General features: G+C 41.3%; 1 protein-coding gene across 2 annotated transcripts in view; it reads right to left on the bottom strand.

The window, feature by feature from the left end:
• The window catches only part of gabra2a (gamma-aminobutyric acid type A receptor subunit alpha2a), a 103,592-nt gene that overhangs the window by 28,949 nt on the left and 55,457 nt on the right, over window positions 1-19,186 (bottom strand). For both annotated transcript variants that reach the window (XM_042341694.1, XM_042341689.1), the window contains one exon: window positions 1,615-1,835. In XM_042341694.1, coding sequence (XP_042197628.1) covers window positions 1,615-1,769 — 155 coding nt within the window. In that variant the 5' untranslated portion in view covers window positions 1,770-1,835. The remainder of the gene's footprint in view (window positions 1-1,614; window positions 1,836-19,186) is intronic.

Below are 19,186 nucleotides of genomic sequence, written 5' to 3' on the forward strand. Positions count from 1 at the left end.
ATCTGGGCCTGTGGCAACCAGTTCATGTCTGTGACATAAGAGATACTGTATATGACAAGCTTACTCTTTGTTACTTGTATCTAGCTTCAGAATCATTTTGGAGAGGTGGCAGTATGTTATAAATTTGTCTGATCAAATGGAGTCCTGTAGCTCAGTGATTAGAGCACTCGCCTTGCAAGCAAGAGATCTGAATTCAATTCCTGGCAGGGCGAAACCTTGGGCAAGTTTACTTACTTCACACACCTGATAATAATCCCTTAAGAAAAAAATAACAAATTGTCTACATCAATCCACGACTGTTTGTGGGACACTGCTGTGCACAATTGTCTGCCGCGTTTCGCCCACAAATATGCAGTCAATTCACTTTACAGTATATTCTGTGAAGCACTTTGAGCCGTCTGGAAGAAATGAAAAGCGCTATATCAAATGCAAAAATTATTTTTCTTTATTTATTGTAAATGTTTTCAAGCTGCTTTAAACATATTTTTCTTCTGTATTTATTATTTTTCCACATCAGTTATATTGAACAATGGACAGCAAACCCTTCACCTTGTTAAGACTGAGGAACAAGGGAGCTTAGGTGGTAAATACACTGCTCAGTGGGGAACTGAGTCACACAAGATCATGGGTTTAAATCAGTCTGATCCCACCTTTGGAGTCAATAATTGGCTACATGTTGGCTTGGTGCATGAGGCTATGGAGAGGAAAATGAAATCAGCCAGGGTTTTGTCATGGACGGTATCCAGTAGCACCTGCTGTAAAGTGTGGATGTAAACGGTAAAATCAGGTTTGGACTAGACTCTGTGATACACCACCACCTCCAACAACCCTCACCCCAGCCAAATGAAATAGTCTAATAAAACTCGCTGTCAAAGAAAGTTGAGACAGGATTGGTATATTCAGCTCCATCAAGCTTGTTTCTCAATTTTATCAGATTAACGCAGATCTTTTGATTCCATTTCACTACTTTTCTCCTTATATCTTTATGCCTTTATTTCACAAGTACATCTATCTGTCTGTACGTCTATCTCTCTGTCTCTTCATTTTCAACACCCCAATTGATTCATCATCTATGGTTATTGGAGCAGTGTTTCCACCTTCTCACAAACCCTCCATGTGAGAAAACAGTCTGTACACCCATAGAATCATACCCAGCCAGAGTCACTAACCTTGGGAGAAGGAAGGGTGATGTTAACTAAAAAAGGTCATGGTGTAATAAAGCCTTAAAGTGAAAAGTCTGCATTTCTCAATATAGCACCAGCAACAATCAAATAGATAATAATGCATAATAATTATCCTTGCATCTGATATAGGGCCACATTACGTTGTCGAGATATCTCAATATGTTTCACAGAATATACTGTAAAGTGTAGTGTGTGTTTTGTGGGTAAAACACAGCAGCCAATTGCACACAGAAACTCAAGACTAAATTGTGTATAAAGAACGCAGTGAAAAAGCATCACTAAGAACAAAATAGCACCTACCTCTTAAAAATGTGCTTGTGACTTCCTCTTCCTCCCCATCATGGCAGTTTTAAAATCAATGCAATTGCAAAAGATGCTCCAATATTGATTCTGCTTCAAAGGTTCTGCATTTAATACTTGAAAGTCTTACCTCATTGTATATAAAAGAGTCCCATCATCTCGGATTCGTAACAGCTTGTTTGGCATGGTCATGTTATGCGCCACAGATTTCTTCCCATTATAAAAGAACGTGTCTGGTGTCCATATTTTACTGGCCATCAGGTTGTTCAATCGAAGAAGATTCATTGGGCCCTCAAACTTTAGCCTCTCGTCTTTCCAGCTTTGCCGAAAGAACACATCAATTGTGTACTCCTGTTGATATCGACAAGTTTTAGTTCAGTATAGCAGATATACAATAGAATTGACATTTATACAGCGCCTTTCATGTCGCTAGGATGTCTCAAAGAACTTTAAGACTGGTGGCTGGCTAGTCACCCAAATTGGGCTGGTAGCCAAAGACGGGAAAGCACCCTCAAATTGATATTAAAGATAAATGACATTCAGCTTCAACAGCAAAAGAAATGTATTCAAAAATTATGAATTCTATCAATATCAATTACATTGGAATTATGGTAATAAATCAATGGAGGATATGCTTTCAACATGATAAATAGTCCACATATTTCTATCACTTGGATAGTTTTTTTTACACAAAATGCTAAAAATATTACCTCCCCCTCATAAATACAGCAGTCAAATTTATTATAATAGCTGCTGCTGCTAAACTTCAGAACAATTAAAATTACTGAGTTAATAAGCTGCAAGAAAAACAATGGAAAACTATTCATATGAGTAATTAGTCTAAGATTGATGAAAAGGAATAGCAGGATTGTCAAAGCCAAGCTTGCATTTCATAGTAGCTTGTCAATTGGAACAAGTGAATGTAATTATTGTTAAGCACAATGACTGTTTTTTGTGAAACCAAACACAGCAGTGATTTACACCAGTGCTGTGCCACAAACCAGCATGGGTTAATTGAAACTGGCAAGTGATTAATTGATCTGGAGGATTGTTGGATGTGTCACCAAGAGCAACTCCTTCCTCTTTTCACAAGGTGTCATGTAGCTTATTGTGGCCAACCACTTTTTTTTTGTTTAGCCGGGTGTCTGACACATGCAGAAACCCATCATCTTGCTTAAGAGTATCCAAACCAAACTGAGGTTTCCATGCATCCCACATACACATGGAAATCCTAGAGATAGATTGTTGGAATGGAATGTGCACTGTCTCCCTGGAGAACAACAACAACAACAACAAGATTCCATTTATTGAGCGCCTTTCACGTCGGGAGGACGTCCCAAGGCGCTGTACAGTTGGGACAGGACCCGAGCAGGGGGGGGAAATGGTCAGGGTGAGGGGAGGGAAGGGAGGGAGCGAGGAGGGGGTAGAGAGTCGAGAGGGGAGCTGAAGGCACGATCAAAGAGAAAGGTCTTGAGACCGGCCTTGAAGGAGGAAAGGGAGGAGGCGGCGAAGGCACTGGGGGATAGAGTTCCAGAGCCTCGGGGCTGAGAGGCTGAAGGCCCGGCCACCGATGGTAGGGCGGTTGGGGCGGGGGATGTGGAGCAGACCGGAGCCAGAGGAACGGAGGGTACGGGCAGGTAGGTAGGGGATAGTAGGTCGGAGAGGTAGGAGGGAGCGAGGCCGTGAATGGCCTTGTAGGTGAGGATGAGGATCTTGAATTCGATCCTCTGGGGGATGGGGAGCCAGTGGAGGTGAGTGAGGGTGGGAGTGATGTGGTCGCGAAGCCTGGTGCGGGACAGTACACGAGCTGCAGAGTTCTGAATGACCTGCAGCTTGTGGAGGGAGGTGCCGGGAAGGCCGGCGAGGAGAGAGTTTCCATAGTCCAGCCTTGAGGTGATGAAGGTGTGGACCAGAGTTTCAGCAGCGTGAGGGGTGAGGTAGTGCCGTAGTCTGGCGATATTCCGAAGGTGATGGAAGGCGGTGCCAGTTGTGGCGCGGATATGGGGGAGAAAGGACAGCTCAGGGTCGAACAGAACTACTCACCTAATTCCATATTAGGTGCAGGTTGGCAGGAACCAAGGCTTGGGGACCCAAGAGTGTGTGTTGGGGTACTGCTGGATTCTAACCAGCTAAAACTGCATAGCTTGCCATTGATATAGCAAGCTTTCCTGCTGCTTGTCCAGCTAGGACCACCCTACCCATGCAGGGTTAACAGGAGCTGAGCAGGAAGATTCCTGCCCCAGTGACTGGTCTGCCCTTCCAAGTCCTGCCATTGAGCCAGACTGGCTGTGCTTTCATCAGCAGTGCCCTGGAATACTGCGGACCTGCTTGGCTCTGGTACTGGACTACTGAGACCACCACATAGGGCTGGCTCGATTCCGACATTCCATTCCCACCCATGTCACCTTGGAGCCAGTACAGCTCCAAGGAGACCCGCTGTACCAGTGCTGAAGAGGTCAAAAGGGTTGTTGGCCTCACCAACTCCTTCCTCCACAGGCTGCAGATCATCAGAACTCTGCAGCCCGTGTCCTCTCCCGCATCAGGCTCTGCAACCCTATCAACCCTATCCTCGTCCGGCTCCACTAGCTTCCCATCACACAGAGGATGCAGTTCAAGATGTGGTCCTCACCTTCAAAGACCTCTACGGCCTTGCTCCTCCCTACCTCTGTGACCTCTTAACCCCCTACCAACCTATCCGCTCCCTCCGCTCAGTGGACTCGGGCCTGCTTCACGTCCCCCGCCTCGCCCACCCCACCATTGATGGGTGGGCTTTCAGCCTCTCTGCCCCCACCCTCTGGAACTCTATACCACGGTCCCTTTGCTTTGCCCCCTTCCTTGCCTCCTTCAAGATCCATCTCAAGACCTTCCTTTTCAACCGTGCCTTTAGTCACCTTCCTATTCCTACCCTCCCTGCCCTCCACCCCTCCTGATCCCAACCACCAGCTCAGATGTGGATCCCTGACTGTCCAGCGCCTTGGGACGTCCTCCTGACGTGAAAGGCGCACAAAGTTCTGTAGCTCAGTGGTTAGAGCATTTGCCTCGCAAGCAAAAGACCTGGGTTCAATTCCCGGCAGGGCGAAACCTTGAGTAAGTTTCTGTACTACACATGCCTGATAATAATCCCTCAAGAAAAAAAAAAATAATAATAATAATTTGGTCACTCAATCCACGTCTGTTTGTGGGACACTGCTGTGCGCAATTAGCTGCCGCGTTTTGCCCACAAATATACAACAACAACAAAAATGACATTTGTATGGTGCCTTTCATGTTGGGACCACATCCGAAGGCCCTGGATACAGTCAATTTATTTTTCAGTATATTCTGTGAAGCGTTTTGAGATGTCTAGAAGACGTGAAAAGCGCTGTATCAAATGCAAGGATTATTATTATTATTATATACAAATGTAATTTATTGTTGTTATTGTTGATCCCTAAGGATGGCTTATGAAGAATAAGCTTTGAGGAATAAATGGTTAATGTAAGAGTCTTTAGCCTAGAAAAGAGATGCTTCAGAGGCAATATTAAAGAGCTAATAAGCGCTCCATGATGCTAGCCTGTGTGAAGGGTGCTAAATTAATTCAGTCTGTTATTGTTGTAGTACAAGATGTATCACGGGATAGATCTAGAAAAATATTTTCGTATACACCAAAGCACAAGATGAGAAGGAATGAGTTAAGGGCCGTAAATAGCAATTTTAGGGCAGGCACCAAAAAGCATTTCTTTACACTGAGGGCAGGTAATATCTGGAATGGGTAACCAAGAAGAAGGTAGGGAATTTGAACTCATCTAAAAAGCATGTTTTTGCTGCAATGGTTAAATTGGGAGTCTGAGTATTTTGGAAAGAAGCGATCAAATGGTCATTTTTCATCTGCCCCTCTCTTTGGGATCTTGTGCGTTCTAATGATGGTAACAGGAAAGCAAAGATCAAAGGAAACTCTAAACAATAATTATCTTTGATATATAAAAAATGAGGCCTCAGTTTGTTTTTTCCCCTCGGCATATACCCAGTGGAGATTTTGAGTCAAGTGCTTCAGCTAAACAAAAAAAAAGACTTGAAAATTCAATGATTTGTAGTTGGGAAGAACAGATGCATGCCACCCATCAAAGTAAAGCAACAATGTTCCACTTTCATTTTTTTCACACAATCAACAATCAACAGAAAGAAAAAGTTCAATTATTATCAAAATTTAACCAGACACAGTTTTGGTTTGATCCTGTCATTGTAATAAAACAGAAAAGAAGCTCAAGTGTTAGCATTTACAGAGTAAAAGGGCTCTATCCTCGGTCCTCTCCTTTTGCCATCTTTATGCCCCCACTTTGTAACATCATCTGCAGCCATGGTGTTCACTGTACACAAATGACACCCGACTCCATTTCTCTGCCTACACCCTTGTCTCCAGGACCACTGCTGTTCGACTGATTATCTGTTAGATATCAAGTCTTCAATCCTTCAGTTAAGCGTAAGCAATATCAAACATCTCCTGCTTGGCTCTCATCAGTGCCTTCTCAGCTCAGGCACTGACCGCAATAACCTGTTCACTCCACCTCGTGGCTCCAGTATGGAAACTCAGTGTCTTGTTTTACCCCTAAAAGTTTGTCAAATCTTACATCTAAGTCCTTACTTACTCAGCTTTCCCTCATCTTCCCACCTCCGCTAAAACCGCAGACCTGGTATATAATCAAAGAGGGTCATAAATGATCCTTGCATTTGATTTAGTGCTTAGAAGAACAAAATGTTCCAAGTCCCAATTTTTGTCAAGTGCAGTGACTTTTTTGGAGGCAAATGCAGCAGCCAACTTGCACTTAGCAAAATTTCACAATTTGTCTGTTTGCAGGATATTGCTGTGTGCAACTTGGTTGCTTTATTTGCCCAGTAAATGTACTTAACAGTAATTATTGAAGAGAGGGCACTGGAAGAGAAGTGGTGTCTGTAGAGCAGGTGGTGGCCAACCTTTTGGGCCCATCAACCAAATACATTTTCTTGATTGAATATTTCTTCATTTACCACCACACCATCGGCATCGCCACTCGATAGATACTGGAAACAAGGCGTTGATTTGGATTTGAGACTGAAGTGGACTGGGTCGAATATTCAGCAACCACTTCTTGATGGCCCCGCAGGCCACTTCTGGCCAGGAGATCATGGGTTGGCCACCGTTGCATTTATATGGCACCCTTCACGCTGGGTAGCATCTCAGAAGGCTTAACAGTTGCAGAGCTTAATGCTGAGGGGGCGGTGACTGTAGGCTGGTCAAAGACAAGAAGGACGCAAGGCAGAGAAATTGAGGCAGAGTTTTCCAGAGTTTGTGGGCCTAGTGGCTGAAAGCACAGCTGCCAATGGTGGAATGGAAAGGACAAGGGACATGGTGGAGTCCATAGCCAGATGAGCAAAGCCTGTTGGTAGTGGAGTGGGGTATGAGTAGGTCAGAGAGGTGCTAGGGCATGAAATGATTTGTAAGGAGCATGAGGATCTTGGCATGACCTTCCGACGCAAAAGGTGCTACATAAATGTATTTTTTTGCAGTTGTTGAATGCAATCCATTCTGCAATAGGGAGCCAGTGGAGTCAGGTAAGGACTGGGGTGCTGGATTTACCAAGTTTGGGGCAGATGAGGATACAGGTGGGGAATTTTTAATTAATTGGATTTTATGAATGGTGAAGCTGGGGAGACTGGCGAGGGGTTCACTAGAATAATCGAGGCGGGACCTGTCGAATGTATTCATATTTAGATGATAATTAATCTCACATCAACTAACATTGTGCCCTTGGTGACTATGCAGATGGTTGTGGAAGCCAAAGAGTAGCCTACAGGGGTCTCAATCTGCCATCCCATAGATTACACCATTTCAGGTACAGTACACAGAACGCTGGATTCCTTCAACTTCATGACTGAGTTTGATACACTGGTTCTGCTTGCAATGTCCTCATCACAAATTTGAAAATCCTGGGCCCAAAAACTTCAAAGTCATTGCCTTAAAATTTTAAACTGAGCAGAATTGTGGCAGATTCTCAAACTGAATTATAACATTACACTGAACATAAAACTCTGGATGGGTTTAAATTCCAGAACCTCCCCAATATCTCCCACAAAGCAGTGTAGCACAAATTATTTATTTTAATGCTATTTAAACTATTTATTTTATCAGAGGATTACCCCATAAATAATATGACCCAATTCCAGTTCTTGATAATGAAAAATGTGTTGCAAGAATTTTGTAAATAACAGGATGAATATTTGCATTTATTTTATACATCATTATTAATTAAATATTATTATTCTTTAATATGATTGTTAAATTGTTGAAAGAATAATACTCAACAATATTAATAATACCATATTATTCAGATTAATTATGAAAATGCATACATCAAAAATTGGAATAATAATAATCCTTTCATTTGATATCACACATATAGTAATAAATGTGTTTCACAGGTAATTGAAGTAAAGTGTAGTGACTATGTATTTGTAGGGGAATGTAGCAACCAATTTGTAGCAACCATCCTGGAAAATAAAAACCCAAATAGGGTAGAGGAGCTAGGGGTGCACATACACAATTCACTAAAAGTAGCAACGCAAGTTAATAAGGCCATAAAAAGCAAACCAGGGATTGGGGTTCATTGTTAGAGGGATAGAAATGAAAAGCAGGGAAGTTATGGTAAACTTCTATAGAATGTTGGTTAGACCACACTTAGAATACTGTGTGCAGTTCTGGTCCCCACATTATAGAAGATGTAGAGGCACTGGGGAGGGTGCAAAGGAGATTCACAAGGATGATCCCAGAACTGAGAGGATATACCTATCAGGAAAGGCTGAACATGCTTGGACTCTTTTCTCTTGAAAATAGGAGGGTAAGGGGTGACCGGATAGAAATCTTTACAATTATGAAAGGTTTTGATACGGTAGACGTAGGGAAGACGTTTCCACTTGTGGGGGAGACCAAAACCAGGAGCCATCAATATAAAATAGTCTCAAATAGATCAAATAGGGAAGTTAGAAGAAATTTCTTAACACAGAGAGTAATGGGAATGTGGAACATTCTACCACAAGGAGTTGTTGGGCAAATAGCATAGATGTATTTAAGGGAAAGCTCAATAGGTACATGAGGGAGAAAGGAATAGAAGGTTATGCTTGAAGGCTCAGTTAAGGAAGGGCAGGAGGAGGCTCATGTGGAACATAAACACCGGCATAGATCAGTTGGGCCGAATGGCCTGTTTCTGTCCTGTATATTCTAATATATTCTAATGTAATTTGCAAACAGCAATGTCCCACAAATAACAATTAAAAGGACTAATTAACTGTGGATTATTGGCCAGGACACCAGGAAAAACTCATATCTTGGGATCTTCAATGTCCACCTGAAGAGGCAGATGGAAGCTTACTTTAACATGTCATCCAAAGGACAGCACATCCAATAATGCAGTGCATTGGAGTGTCAGCCTAGACTGTACAAGTGTATATGTCCCCCACTCCCCACCCTCAACAGGGCTTGAACACAAAACATTCTCAGCTAGAGGCAACAGTACTGCTAACTGCCTCCTAAGTAGAGCAACAAAACATGTACATTTTGCCCACAAAACAACGATTTTTGTATATCTTCCAAACGTCTCAAAGTGCTTCACAGAATATACTGTAAAGTGAATTGACTGCATGTTTTGTGAGTGAAACACAGCAGCCAATTGAGCACAGCAGTGATCCACAAATTATTATTTTTTTAAGCGAGTATTACCCCCAAAAAAGTGATCCGCCAATCAACTAACAACCGGATTGTGAGACAAACAATCTCTCACTTGCAGGGCAAATGCTCTAACCACTAAGCTACGGGACTCCAAGGATCAAATGCAAGGATTATTATTTCAGCCCATATTTGTCTGTGACTAGAGAGGCTAAGTGTAATAATAATTAATTCTTAAAATTGTGTAAATTTACTGTTATCCCCTTTGAATTATATTCAGGGTTCTTGATATTTACCTTTAAAAATCTATTCGCTTTCTTAATTTCTGCATCAGTGTGAGGCAATTTCGGCAACCAAAATCTTCTTCTTAGAATATTGTGTGCAGTTTTGGTCTCCTTATTTAAGAAAATACATACTGGCTTTAGAGGGGGTGCAGCGTAGATTCACTAGGTTAGTTTCTGGGATGAGGGGATTGACCTATGAGGATAGGTTGAGTAAACTAGGCCTATATTCTCTAGAATATAGAAGAATTAGGAGTGATCTTATAGAAACATATAAAATACTTAGGGGGCTTGACAGAGTGAGTGTGAGACTGTTTCCCCTGGTAGGAGAATCTAAAACTAGGGGTCACAGTCTTAAGATTAAGGGTCAGCCTTTTCGAACAAAGTTGAGGAAACACTTCTTCACTCAGAGGGAAGTGAATTTATGGAATTCTCTACCCCAGAAGGCTGTAGATGCTCAGTCCTTGAACATATTCAAGACTGAGATTGATAGATTTCTAAAGGATAGAGGGATTAAGGGATATGGGGATAAGGCGGGCAGATGGAGTTAGGTTAGAAGATCAGCCATGATCTTATTGAATGGCAGGGCAGGCTTGAGGGGCCAAATGGCCTACTCCTGCTCCTAGTTCCTATGTTTCTATGTTCTTACTCTTAGACTTTAGTAAGGATTTTCCTTCCACCTTATACTCAGACTTGGTACTCTCGGGAATACTGTACATAGACTTTTCCAGTGCTTTGGGACGTCCTCCCGACGTGAAATGAGTTCTATAAATGCAATTTTGTTGTTGTTGTATCTATCAATTTTTAAGATTGTTTTTCAATTTTAAAGTACTCAGCCTTTCTAATTCTCCCTGACAGCTTTAAAAGGCACTATCTCAAAGTTTGCATTTCTATGAAATTCGTTGCCGTCTGCAAATGTAGCACTCATCCAGATCATTAATAGAAATAAGGAGGAAATTAAAGGTAGCCTCCACTGAGCACAAAGATACTCCACAGGTTCATCTCTAACCAAATGATTTTCATCTATAATCTTCCTTGGTTTTGTATTTTCTGACAACTTATCTATCCAATATGCGACATTTTCCTTAATTAATAATAATAATATTAATAATCCTTGCATTTGATATAACGCTTTTCACGTCTTCTATACGTCCCAAAGCGCTTCACAGAACACACTGTAAAGTGAATTGACTGTATATTTGTGGGCGAACGCGGTAGCCAATTGCGCACAGCAATGTCCCACAAACAGTCGTAGATTAAAAATGACCAATTTATTATTGTTTTTGGTTTTGGAGGGATTATTATTAGGTGTGTGGAGTAAGGAAACTTGCCCAAGGTTTCGCCCTGTCTGGAATTGAACTCAGGTCTCTCACTTGCAAAGCGAGTGCTCTAACCACTGAGCTACAGGACTCCACGTTGTATGCATGTGTTTATTTTTCTTGGCAGATTTTCCACGAGAGACCTGAGAGAACACCTTCTGGAAATCCAAACTGTGCTGGTATTTCCCATCTGTAGTACTAAGGCAGATTTTGCCAAGCGGAAGTGAGGGGAATGTTAAAATGTGCCATTTGTGCAATGGAATGCAATGTCTATCAAAACTACCTTCTGTACTAATTGTTTCACTTTTAAAAAATAATAAAGAAAACACTTAAAAGCAATAAATAATTCTCATTATCACTACAAACATTTTAATAACTTAATTTTTCAAATCTTGTAACTATTTCATGAATAACCTTAATTTAGGGGTAATTCTCACATTACATTTTGCACTTTTCACATTTTGGGTAAATATCAAATTAAATTGATATCCTCAACTTGCCCAAGATCCTCCCAGCGCCTAATGTCACAATCCCACTGAACCTACACATCTCACATCTGTGTCCACATGCTCATGCAAATTAAAACACAGCAAATGAACTACTAATTGTGCCATCTGCTTCTATCTGAACTTTGGTGTCCCTCAGTGTGACCTAATCGCTTTAAATAATTATGTTGAAAACTAGGTCATGTACCTCGTCAACGCACATATTAACTTCTGCACCAGAACTGCTGCTACAGTGTTTACAATACATTGTGCCATAAATTCTGAAAACAGATGATTTGGATAACACAGGTCTATGTAGTCTTGGCTGTCCCATCAATACTGGTGATGTGCTGTCAGTGTTGTCTTTTAGCTGAGATGTTAAGCCAAGATCCTGCCTGTTCAGATGGATATTAAAAATCTCATTCCATTTGAAAAAGGGAAGAGAGTTTCGCCTGGTGTCTGGCCAACAACCCCCCAGATAAAATTGGTCATTCACTTACTGGCTGTTTGTGGGACATTGTTGTGCGCAAACTGTCTGACAGATTCCCCTACAAAATACAATCACACTTTACAGCATATGCAGTGAAATGCTTTGCGACGTCCTCAGAACGTGAAAGTTGTTATATTGAATGTAAAGATTATGATTGTTAGGATTTATAAAACATATGTGATATATATGATTCAGAATCTCCCTGAGTATAGGACATATTGTGGTTGAAAGTGTAAGTCAATGCACTGAATGTGTTTTTCTCTTTGCTGTTGAAAATGCAATTTGCTACCAAATTCAAACCCATGTCGGTTAAAAAATACAAAGAAAAATATGCAATTCAAAAGGTTAGCAATGGCTGTTTTGCAGCCAGAGGATAGTTTTCAACCTTTTGTTGAACTGTTCAGGCCTTTTCTTTACCCCACAATGACCTGGTAGTAAAACCCGGCAAGTGATCACCAACGAGAAGTCAAATTTAGACATCTCGGGACAATTCTCGAATAAGAGAAAATGTGAAAAGTCTGACAAAGGTTGAAAAGCAAAATACCAACTGCAAATTAAACATTGCCACTTTTAAGGTCAGCGATTGTTATGTGAATTTGGCACTAAATTTGGTAGCGAATCACACCATATCAGATGCAAAATAGAAGTCACAAGTTGCACACGTTGCAATTGTTGCCTTTTCAACCTCAGCAATGTAGGCCCTATATAACTGTTAAAGTGATCCGTACATTAATAATCACCACTGACGAGGAAGAAAACTGTACTGATGGAAACTGTTCTAATAATGGATTTGGGACTGACTCTTACTTAATAGAATGATTTCTTCTTTCAGGATTGAAATGCCGCCTTTCTTTAATTCAGCAAGGAGCCTGATTTATCCATTCACAGCTACCAAAATAACTTTTCAATTTAAATTGCTACTTTTAAACTAATTTTAGGCTCGAGTTTTGCGTAGGAAGGTGAAATCCACTTTCTCCCCAATAACAAATTACATTTGTATAGCGCCTTTCATTTCGGGAGGAGGTCCCAAGGCGCTGGATAGTCAGGGATTTTGACACGAGGAGTGGGTTGGCATCAAGGAGGGTGGAGGGCAGGGAGGGGAGGGATAGGAGGGTGACCGAAGGTACAGTCGAAGAGGAGGGTCTTGAGATGTGCCTTGAAGGAGGCAAGAGAGGGAGCAAGGTGAAGAGACTCTGGGATGGTGTTATAAAGGGTGGGGGCAGAGAGGCTGAAGGCCCAACTGCCGATGATTGGGCGGGTGAGGGATATAGAGCAGGCCGGAGCCCAATTAAAAGCTTTTCTTGATCCTATGTGATGTTGTCCTGTCACAGTAAGACAGAGTCAATAGGAAAGTTATCCATTGCAACTACTTACAAGAATTTCTAGAATGAGACTCGTTACCTGTTAAGAAGAGTGACTCGTAAAGCAGAGTCCTTTATTAACATTTTGAATGAGAAGCGACTAGGATATTGACAGCATAGCTACTTAACCAGTAGTGATAAGTTAGCACAGGGTCTTGTTACCAGGAGAACTGCAATTTTGACCCCAAATTGTTGCTGAACTCTGTTCTGTTCAACTAACTCTGTTTCAATGCTTATTACACTGGTTACTCATTCCTGTATCTGATAAGATGCAGTATTTCTTTTTCTAATAATACAGCAGAGTATAAACCAACAGCAGAAAGAAATTAAGAAATATTTTGCCTGAGTTTTGACAGAGGAAGGAATGTTTGTAATATAGAAATATCAGAAGATCATATTGAGAAAAGGATAGAATTTGTAGAGTTTAAAAAAGTGGTGGTGGAAAAAAATGGATAATGGGGTTTGTATTGAATCAATCTTCATGTCTCAATGGGATGTGTCCTAAAATCCTGAGGAAAGTCAATGATGAACTAAGAGCTCCGAGACGCAACCCATATGAAGAGAGTTATATAAATGCAAGTTGTTGAAATAATAGTCTCTGACAATTATTTTCCAGAAGTCTGTAGATACAGAGATTGTGCCAGAGGATTCAAAAGTTGCAAATATTCAATCCATTATTTAAGAAAGGACGAGCCAGGGAACTATAAGCCAATGAGTCTCATATCAATTTTAGGAAAGCAGCTCATAATAAGGAATGATGTTGTGGAACAATTAAAAAAGGTGGCACTGATAAGGGATATCTAGGTTAGGAAGATGGGAAGAGAAGATTGTGCATGAATAATTTAATTGAATTCTTTGAAGAGGTAACCAAGAATGTGAATAAGAGATGTACAGTACACGTTACTTGGTTCTTAGGAAAGCGTTAGGTCGCACATAAGAGATTTATAGCCAAAATTCTGGCACATAGAATAGATAGAATATTAGCAAAGTGGTTAGTGGAATGGTTCAAACACAAGTGGCCGAGAGTGGGAATTGAGACACATTTTTCCAAAAATTAGACAAGCACAGACAGAGGAAGCATATTTGATGGTATAGGCCACATGTAGTAAATTGGAATTAGGATGAATAGCTTCTGGGAAGAGCAAACACTGACACAAATAAATGGGCTGAATAGCGATTTACTGATTCATACATTTCTACTGATAATGGTGGTGAATAAAATACAAGTTTAGAAATAGAATGAGAACCGTGTTTTTGTTCTCAGTGACCTTTGTTCTCTTTGTTCTTCTAATCTGGACTGGAAATAAAATTCTCCTTAATGGCATTTGAGTGAAAGCACTGAGCTCCTTGTTGCCATGAATCCAATAAACGAGATGTCTTCAAATCCAACATAACTCACATGAATTCAGCAACCACCTCAGAGAAGCTGGAAATTATACGCAGTTGGAGAAATGAAAAGCCATGGCAGTGCAGCAGAGATAGCAATAATAATAATGCTGCAACCGAGTTAATAAGTTTTAAATGGCACAACATGCTTCCTATGCTTGAGCGGGAAATGATGCACCAATCGCACTGCCTTTTATTCATTGTGTGTAAAGAAGAAGCACGAATCGACAGTCACTAATGTTATTTGTAATATATGTATTGATTATCTAGCTTTCTGTGTATTGTAAGCTGAACTTTGAGACATTTTGACAACATAAGGTTCTATAAATAATCAAGGATTATTATTAATCATTTAAAATGTGAGCAGTGAATAAGCTGCCTAGAATTTTGTACTTTAAATTCTGTCAAAATGGAACCCCACTATTTCAGTCCCCCAATAATTGAGTAATTGAAATAAATATCAACACTTTCAATTAAAAAACAAATTTGGCATCAAATGTGTTCATGTTATGCCTAGGTTCCCAGTGCGCAACCTAGGTGTCCAGTTCGTCCTCCAACTGTCCTTCTCTGACTATCACTGCCTTCTTCCACCTCCGCCACATTGTCTGCCTCCGACCGTACCTTACCCCAAATGCTGCCGAAACCCTCCTGCATGCGTTTGTCGCCTCCCGCCTGAATTACTCAAACGCACTCCTCGCCAGTCTCCCCAGCTCCACCATTCACAAGATCAGCTCATTCAGAACACTGCTGCCTGCATACTGACCAGGACCAAACCCCATACCCACATTTCACCAGTTCTGACCAGGCTCCACTGGCTCCACATCACCGAACGGATCGAAGTAAAGATCCTCACACTCGTATTCAAATCCCTTCACTCCCTGGCACCTCCCTCCCTCTCCGACCTCCTCACTCCCCAATCCACCATCCAGCGCCTCCACTCAACTGGCAACCAACTCCTGCTCATCCCTCGCACGCTCTGCCCCACCATTGGTTGTGCTTTCAGCCACTACACCCCAAAACTCTGAACACTCTCCCTCAATCCCTCCACCTTGTCCCCTCTCTCACCTCTTTCAAGTCCTGCCTGAAAACTTTTATGTTCGACCGTGCTTATGGCCACCTCTCCACTCCCTCTGGCTCAGAGACAGGCTCTGCCACTGTTAAGCACTTTGTAATGCTACCCTGCATGGAGGGTGCTATATAAGGAGGAGTTCTGTAGCTCAGTGGTTAAAACACTCGCTTTGCAAGTGAGAGACCTGAGTTCAATTCCTGGTAGGGCGAAACCTTGGGCAAGTTTCCTTACTCCACACGCCTAATAATAATCCCTCCAACAAACAAAACAATAATAAATTGGTCATTTTCAATCCACGACTGTTTGTGGGACATTGCTGTGCGCAATTGGCTGCCGCGTTCGGCCACAAATATACAGTCAATTCACTTTACAGTATATTCTGTGAAGCGCTTTGGGACATCTAGAAGACGTGAAAAGCGCTATATCAAATGCAAGGAATATTATTATTATTATTATTATTGTTATTTATAAGAGCAAGTAGTTGTTGTTGGCCAAAGTAACTACTGAGAGTTGCACAAATCTCAATTTGTTTAACAGTGTGAACTGTGTAACAAGTGAAACATGCAGTATCTGAACATTTGATACTCACAATACCTGGACGAGTCATACACAGAATATCTGAACAATTGATACACCCAAGTCAAACAAACAGTCCCTGAACAATTAATATACACCATATCTGAATAAGGGATTCACACATTACCTACACAAGTGATACACAACATAATACCTGAACAGTGATACACACTGTACCTGAACAATGAGACAATACAATACAAAATTACATTTGTAAAGCGCCTTTCACGTTGGGAGGATGTCCTAACGCGCTCGACAGGCAGGGATTAGGACCTGAGTTGGTGGTGGTGGGGTGGGAGGAGATCAGGAGGGGCTTGAGGGTGCAACTTTAAGAAGGCAAGGAGGGAGCGAGGCAAAGGGAATGTGGGATGGAGTTCCAGAGGGTGGGGGCAGGACAAGGTAATAATAGTAAAACAAGAAGCTATGGGAGGGGGAAGTTCAAAACTTAATGTTCCAATCTGCCCTGGTGATAATTATCACATTTGCAGTATGCGATCTGATCACAAGATCAGTTCAGATGAAGCCCTTCAGCTCATTTGATCTTATCCTTCTAGAACACCCACCTTATGGTGTTCCCATTATATCAACCTTTTCCTTTGCCTGAACCACTCTTCCTACTAACTCAGTCCAGTTGGTAATCACAATCTTTGTAAAGAAACAGATACTGGATTAATCAGAAAAATAGGAGACAAAGTGGAACATGGAATTTATATTGCTTTGGCAGACAGTCATCTAAAATTCTAAAATCAAACAAGCCATTGCAAACAAACTAAAGTGCTTGAATCTTTAACAAAAAAAATTGATCCAACACTGAATGACCTGGAAAGAGAACTATTCTCCAGAAGTCAGAGGTGTGATTTAATCCACTTGTTAAATAATTAACAAAAACAACCTCAAATACTGTACCTTGTGATAATTATTATCAGTGACAATTCCCTGCACTAATTACAATCACATCACGTTCTGCAAGTCTGCTCCTATAAATTACAATTGAAAAATAATGAGTGTGCATTAAAAATATTACAATTATACTGTCAATGGTTACATATGTGCTTCTTAAAAATATGACCGTGTTAATAAGAAATACTTTAGCCTATGGATGCATTCATTTGGTATCTTTGAATTATGGACAGTACTCCTCAACTTCGCTAACAACAATAATCCTTGCATTTGATATAATATTTAATATTTGATTATTACACCATCGAAATGTCGCGATACAGTTCAGAGGATTTTTCTCTAAAATTTAGTGACTGCATTATAAGGGAATTAATGAATACAGACTATGAAGATATTTGTAAATTAGAATTACTAGATAATAATAACCCTTGCATTTGATATAGCACTTTTCACATCTTCGAGATGTCTCAAAGTGCTTCGCAGAATACACTGTAAAGTGAATTGTGGGTGAAACGCGGCAGCCAATTATGCACAGCTGTGTCCCACAAGTCATGGGTTGAAGTGACTAATTTAATATTTTTTTTCTTGAGGGATTATTATCAGGCATCTAGAGTAAGGATATTTGCCCAAGGTTTCGCTCTGCTGGTAATCGAACCCAGATCTCTCGCTTGTGAGGCAAATGCTCTAGCCACTGAGCTACAGGACTCCATATTGAGATATTACTGAAACGGGGCCTTTGATGACACATATTCAAGTATTATTTCTCCCTTAATAAAATAGAATTAAAGTGGATATATATCTTGTACCATTTCTGTTGCTTGGTTATAAAATTCTGTTGCTGATTTTTAATGGAGATTGGATAGCTGTCATCCAAATAAAAATATCATAATTTAAATTGAGGTAATAGAACAGAAATTGACAGTCAAGTTAGAAGCTTCTTTATTGGATTTTTTGTAAACTATCTTAGTCATATACCCAAACTGACAATAATATAATATGGTTCAGTTGATGGTATTCTAAAATTCTTGACTATCTGTCAGGTTCATGATAACGTTCAGCTCTTTTCCTCAGCAAGTGTTTCTGAGAGATACATATCACAGTATTTGTATATCTAAAATGAGGTTTCAAGACTTCAGTTCATTTGATTTTAATGTATTTCTCCAAATCAGAAATGTGAAATATTTGCAAGTGAATCTTCACTGAAAGAACTATTTATGTTTTGCTGCTAAATCAATCATGAAGACTGATGTGCACTCCATTGGACTTTTATGGAAGCGGATTAAGATGATGCTTCTGGTGACAGTGCCTTGCTTCTCAATCCAGTGATATAATGTATGGCTTTATGAATCAGAAGGTTGTAGTTTCAAGATCCACATGGAGGCACTGACCTCAAAGATCAGACTGATACACCAAAGCAGTTTCATGTTTAATGTTCAAAATCAAAGCCTCTGCTAGTCTCAAGGCCTCAACAACAACAAAATTACATTTGCATAGTGTATTTCACGTTGGGAGATCCGAAGGTGCTGGACAATTAGTGTTTTGGGGATCGGGGAGAGCATGGGGAGGAAGGATGGTGAGTGAAGGCACGGTCGAAGGGGAGGTTCTGGAGTTGGGTCTTGAAGGAGGTAAATGAAGAGGCGAGGCAGAGGCACTGTGGGATGGAGTTCCAGAGGATGGGGGCAGAGTGGCTGAAGGACCACACTCCAATGGTGGGGCGGGCGAGGTGGGGGACATGAAGCAGGCCAGAGCCCGCTGTGTGGAGCGAGTAGGCAGATTGGTAGGGTGTTAGGAGCTTGCAGAGGAAGGAGGGAGCAAGGCCATGGAGAGCTTTGTAGGTGAGAACCAAGATCTTGAACTGTATCCTCTGTGTGATGGGAAGCCAGTGGAGTCAGGTGAGAATGGGGGTGAAACGGTCATGGAGCCTGCTGCAGGACAGGACACGGGCTGCAGAGTGCTGGATGATTTTCAGCCTATGGAGGGAGGAGCTCGGGAGGCCGACAAGCAAGGAGTTTGCATATTCGAGCCTGGATTTTATGAATGCGTGTATGAGGATTTCTGTGGCCTGCGGTATGAGACAGTGGCAGAGCCGGGCCATGTTGGAGCGGAGGAAAGGCGGAGCTGGTCATGGCACAGATGTGGGGTAGTAAGGATAGTTGAGGG

The sequence above is a fragment of the Callorhinchus milii genome, unplaced genomic scaffold (genome assembly GCF_018977255.1).
Source record: "Callorhinchus milii isolate IMCB2004 unplaced genomic scaffold, IMCB_Cmil_1.0 Scaffold1, whole genome shotgun sequence".
In the NCBI taxonomy this organism is placed as follows: Eukaryota; Metazoa; Chordata; class Chondrichthyes; order Chimaeriformes; family Callorhinchidae; genus Callorhinchus; species Callorhinchus milii.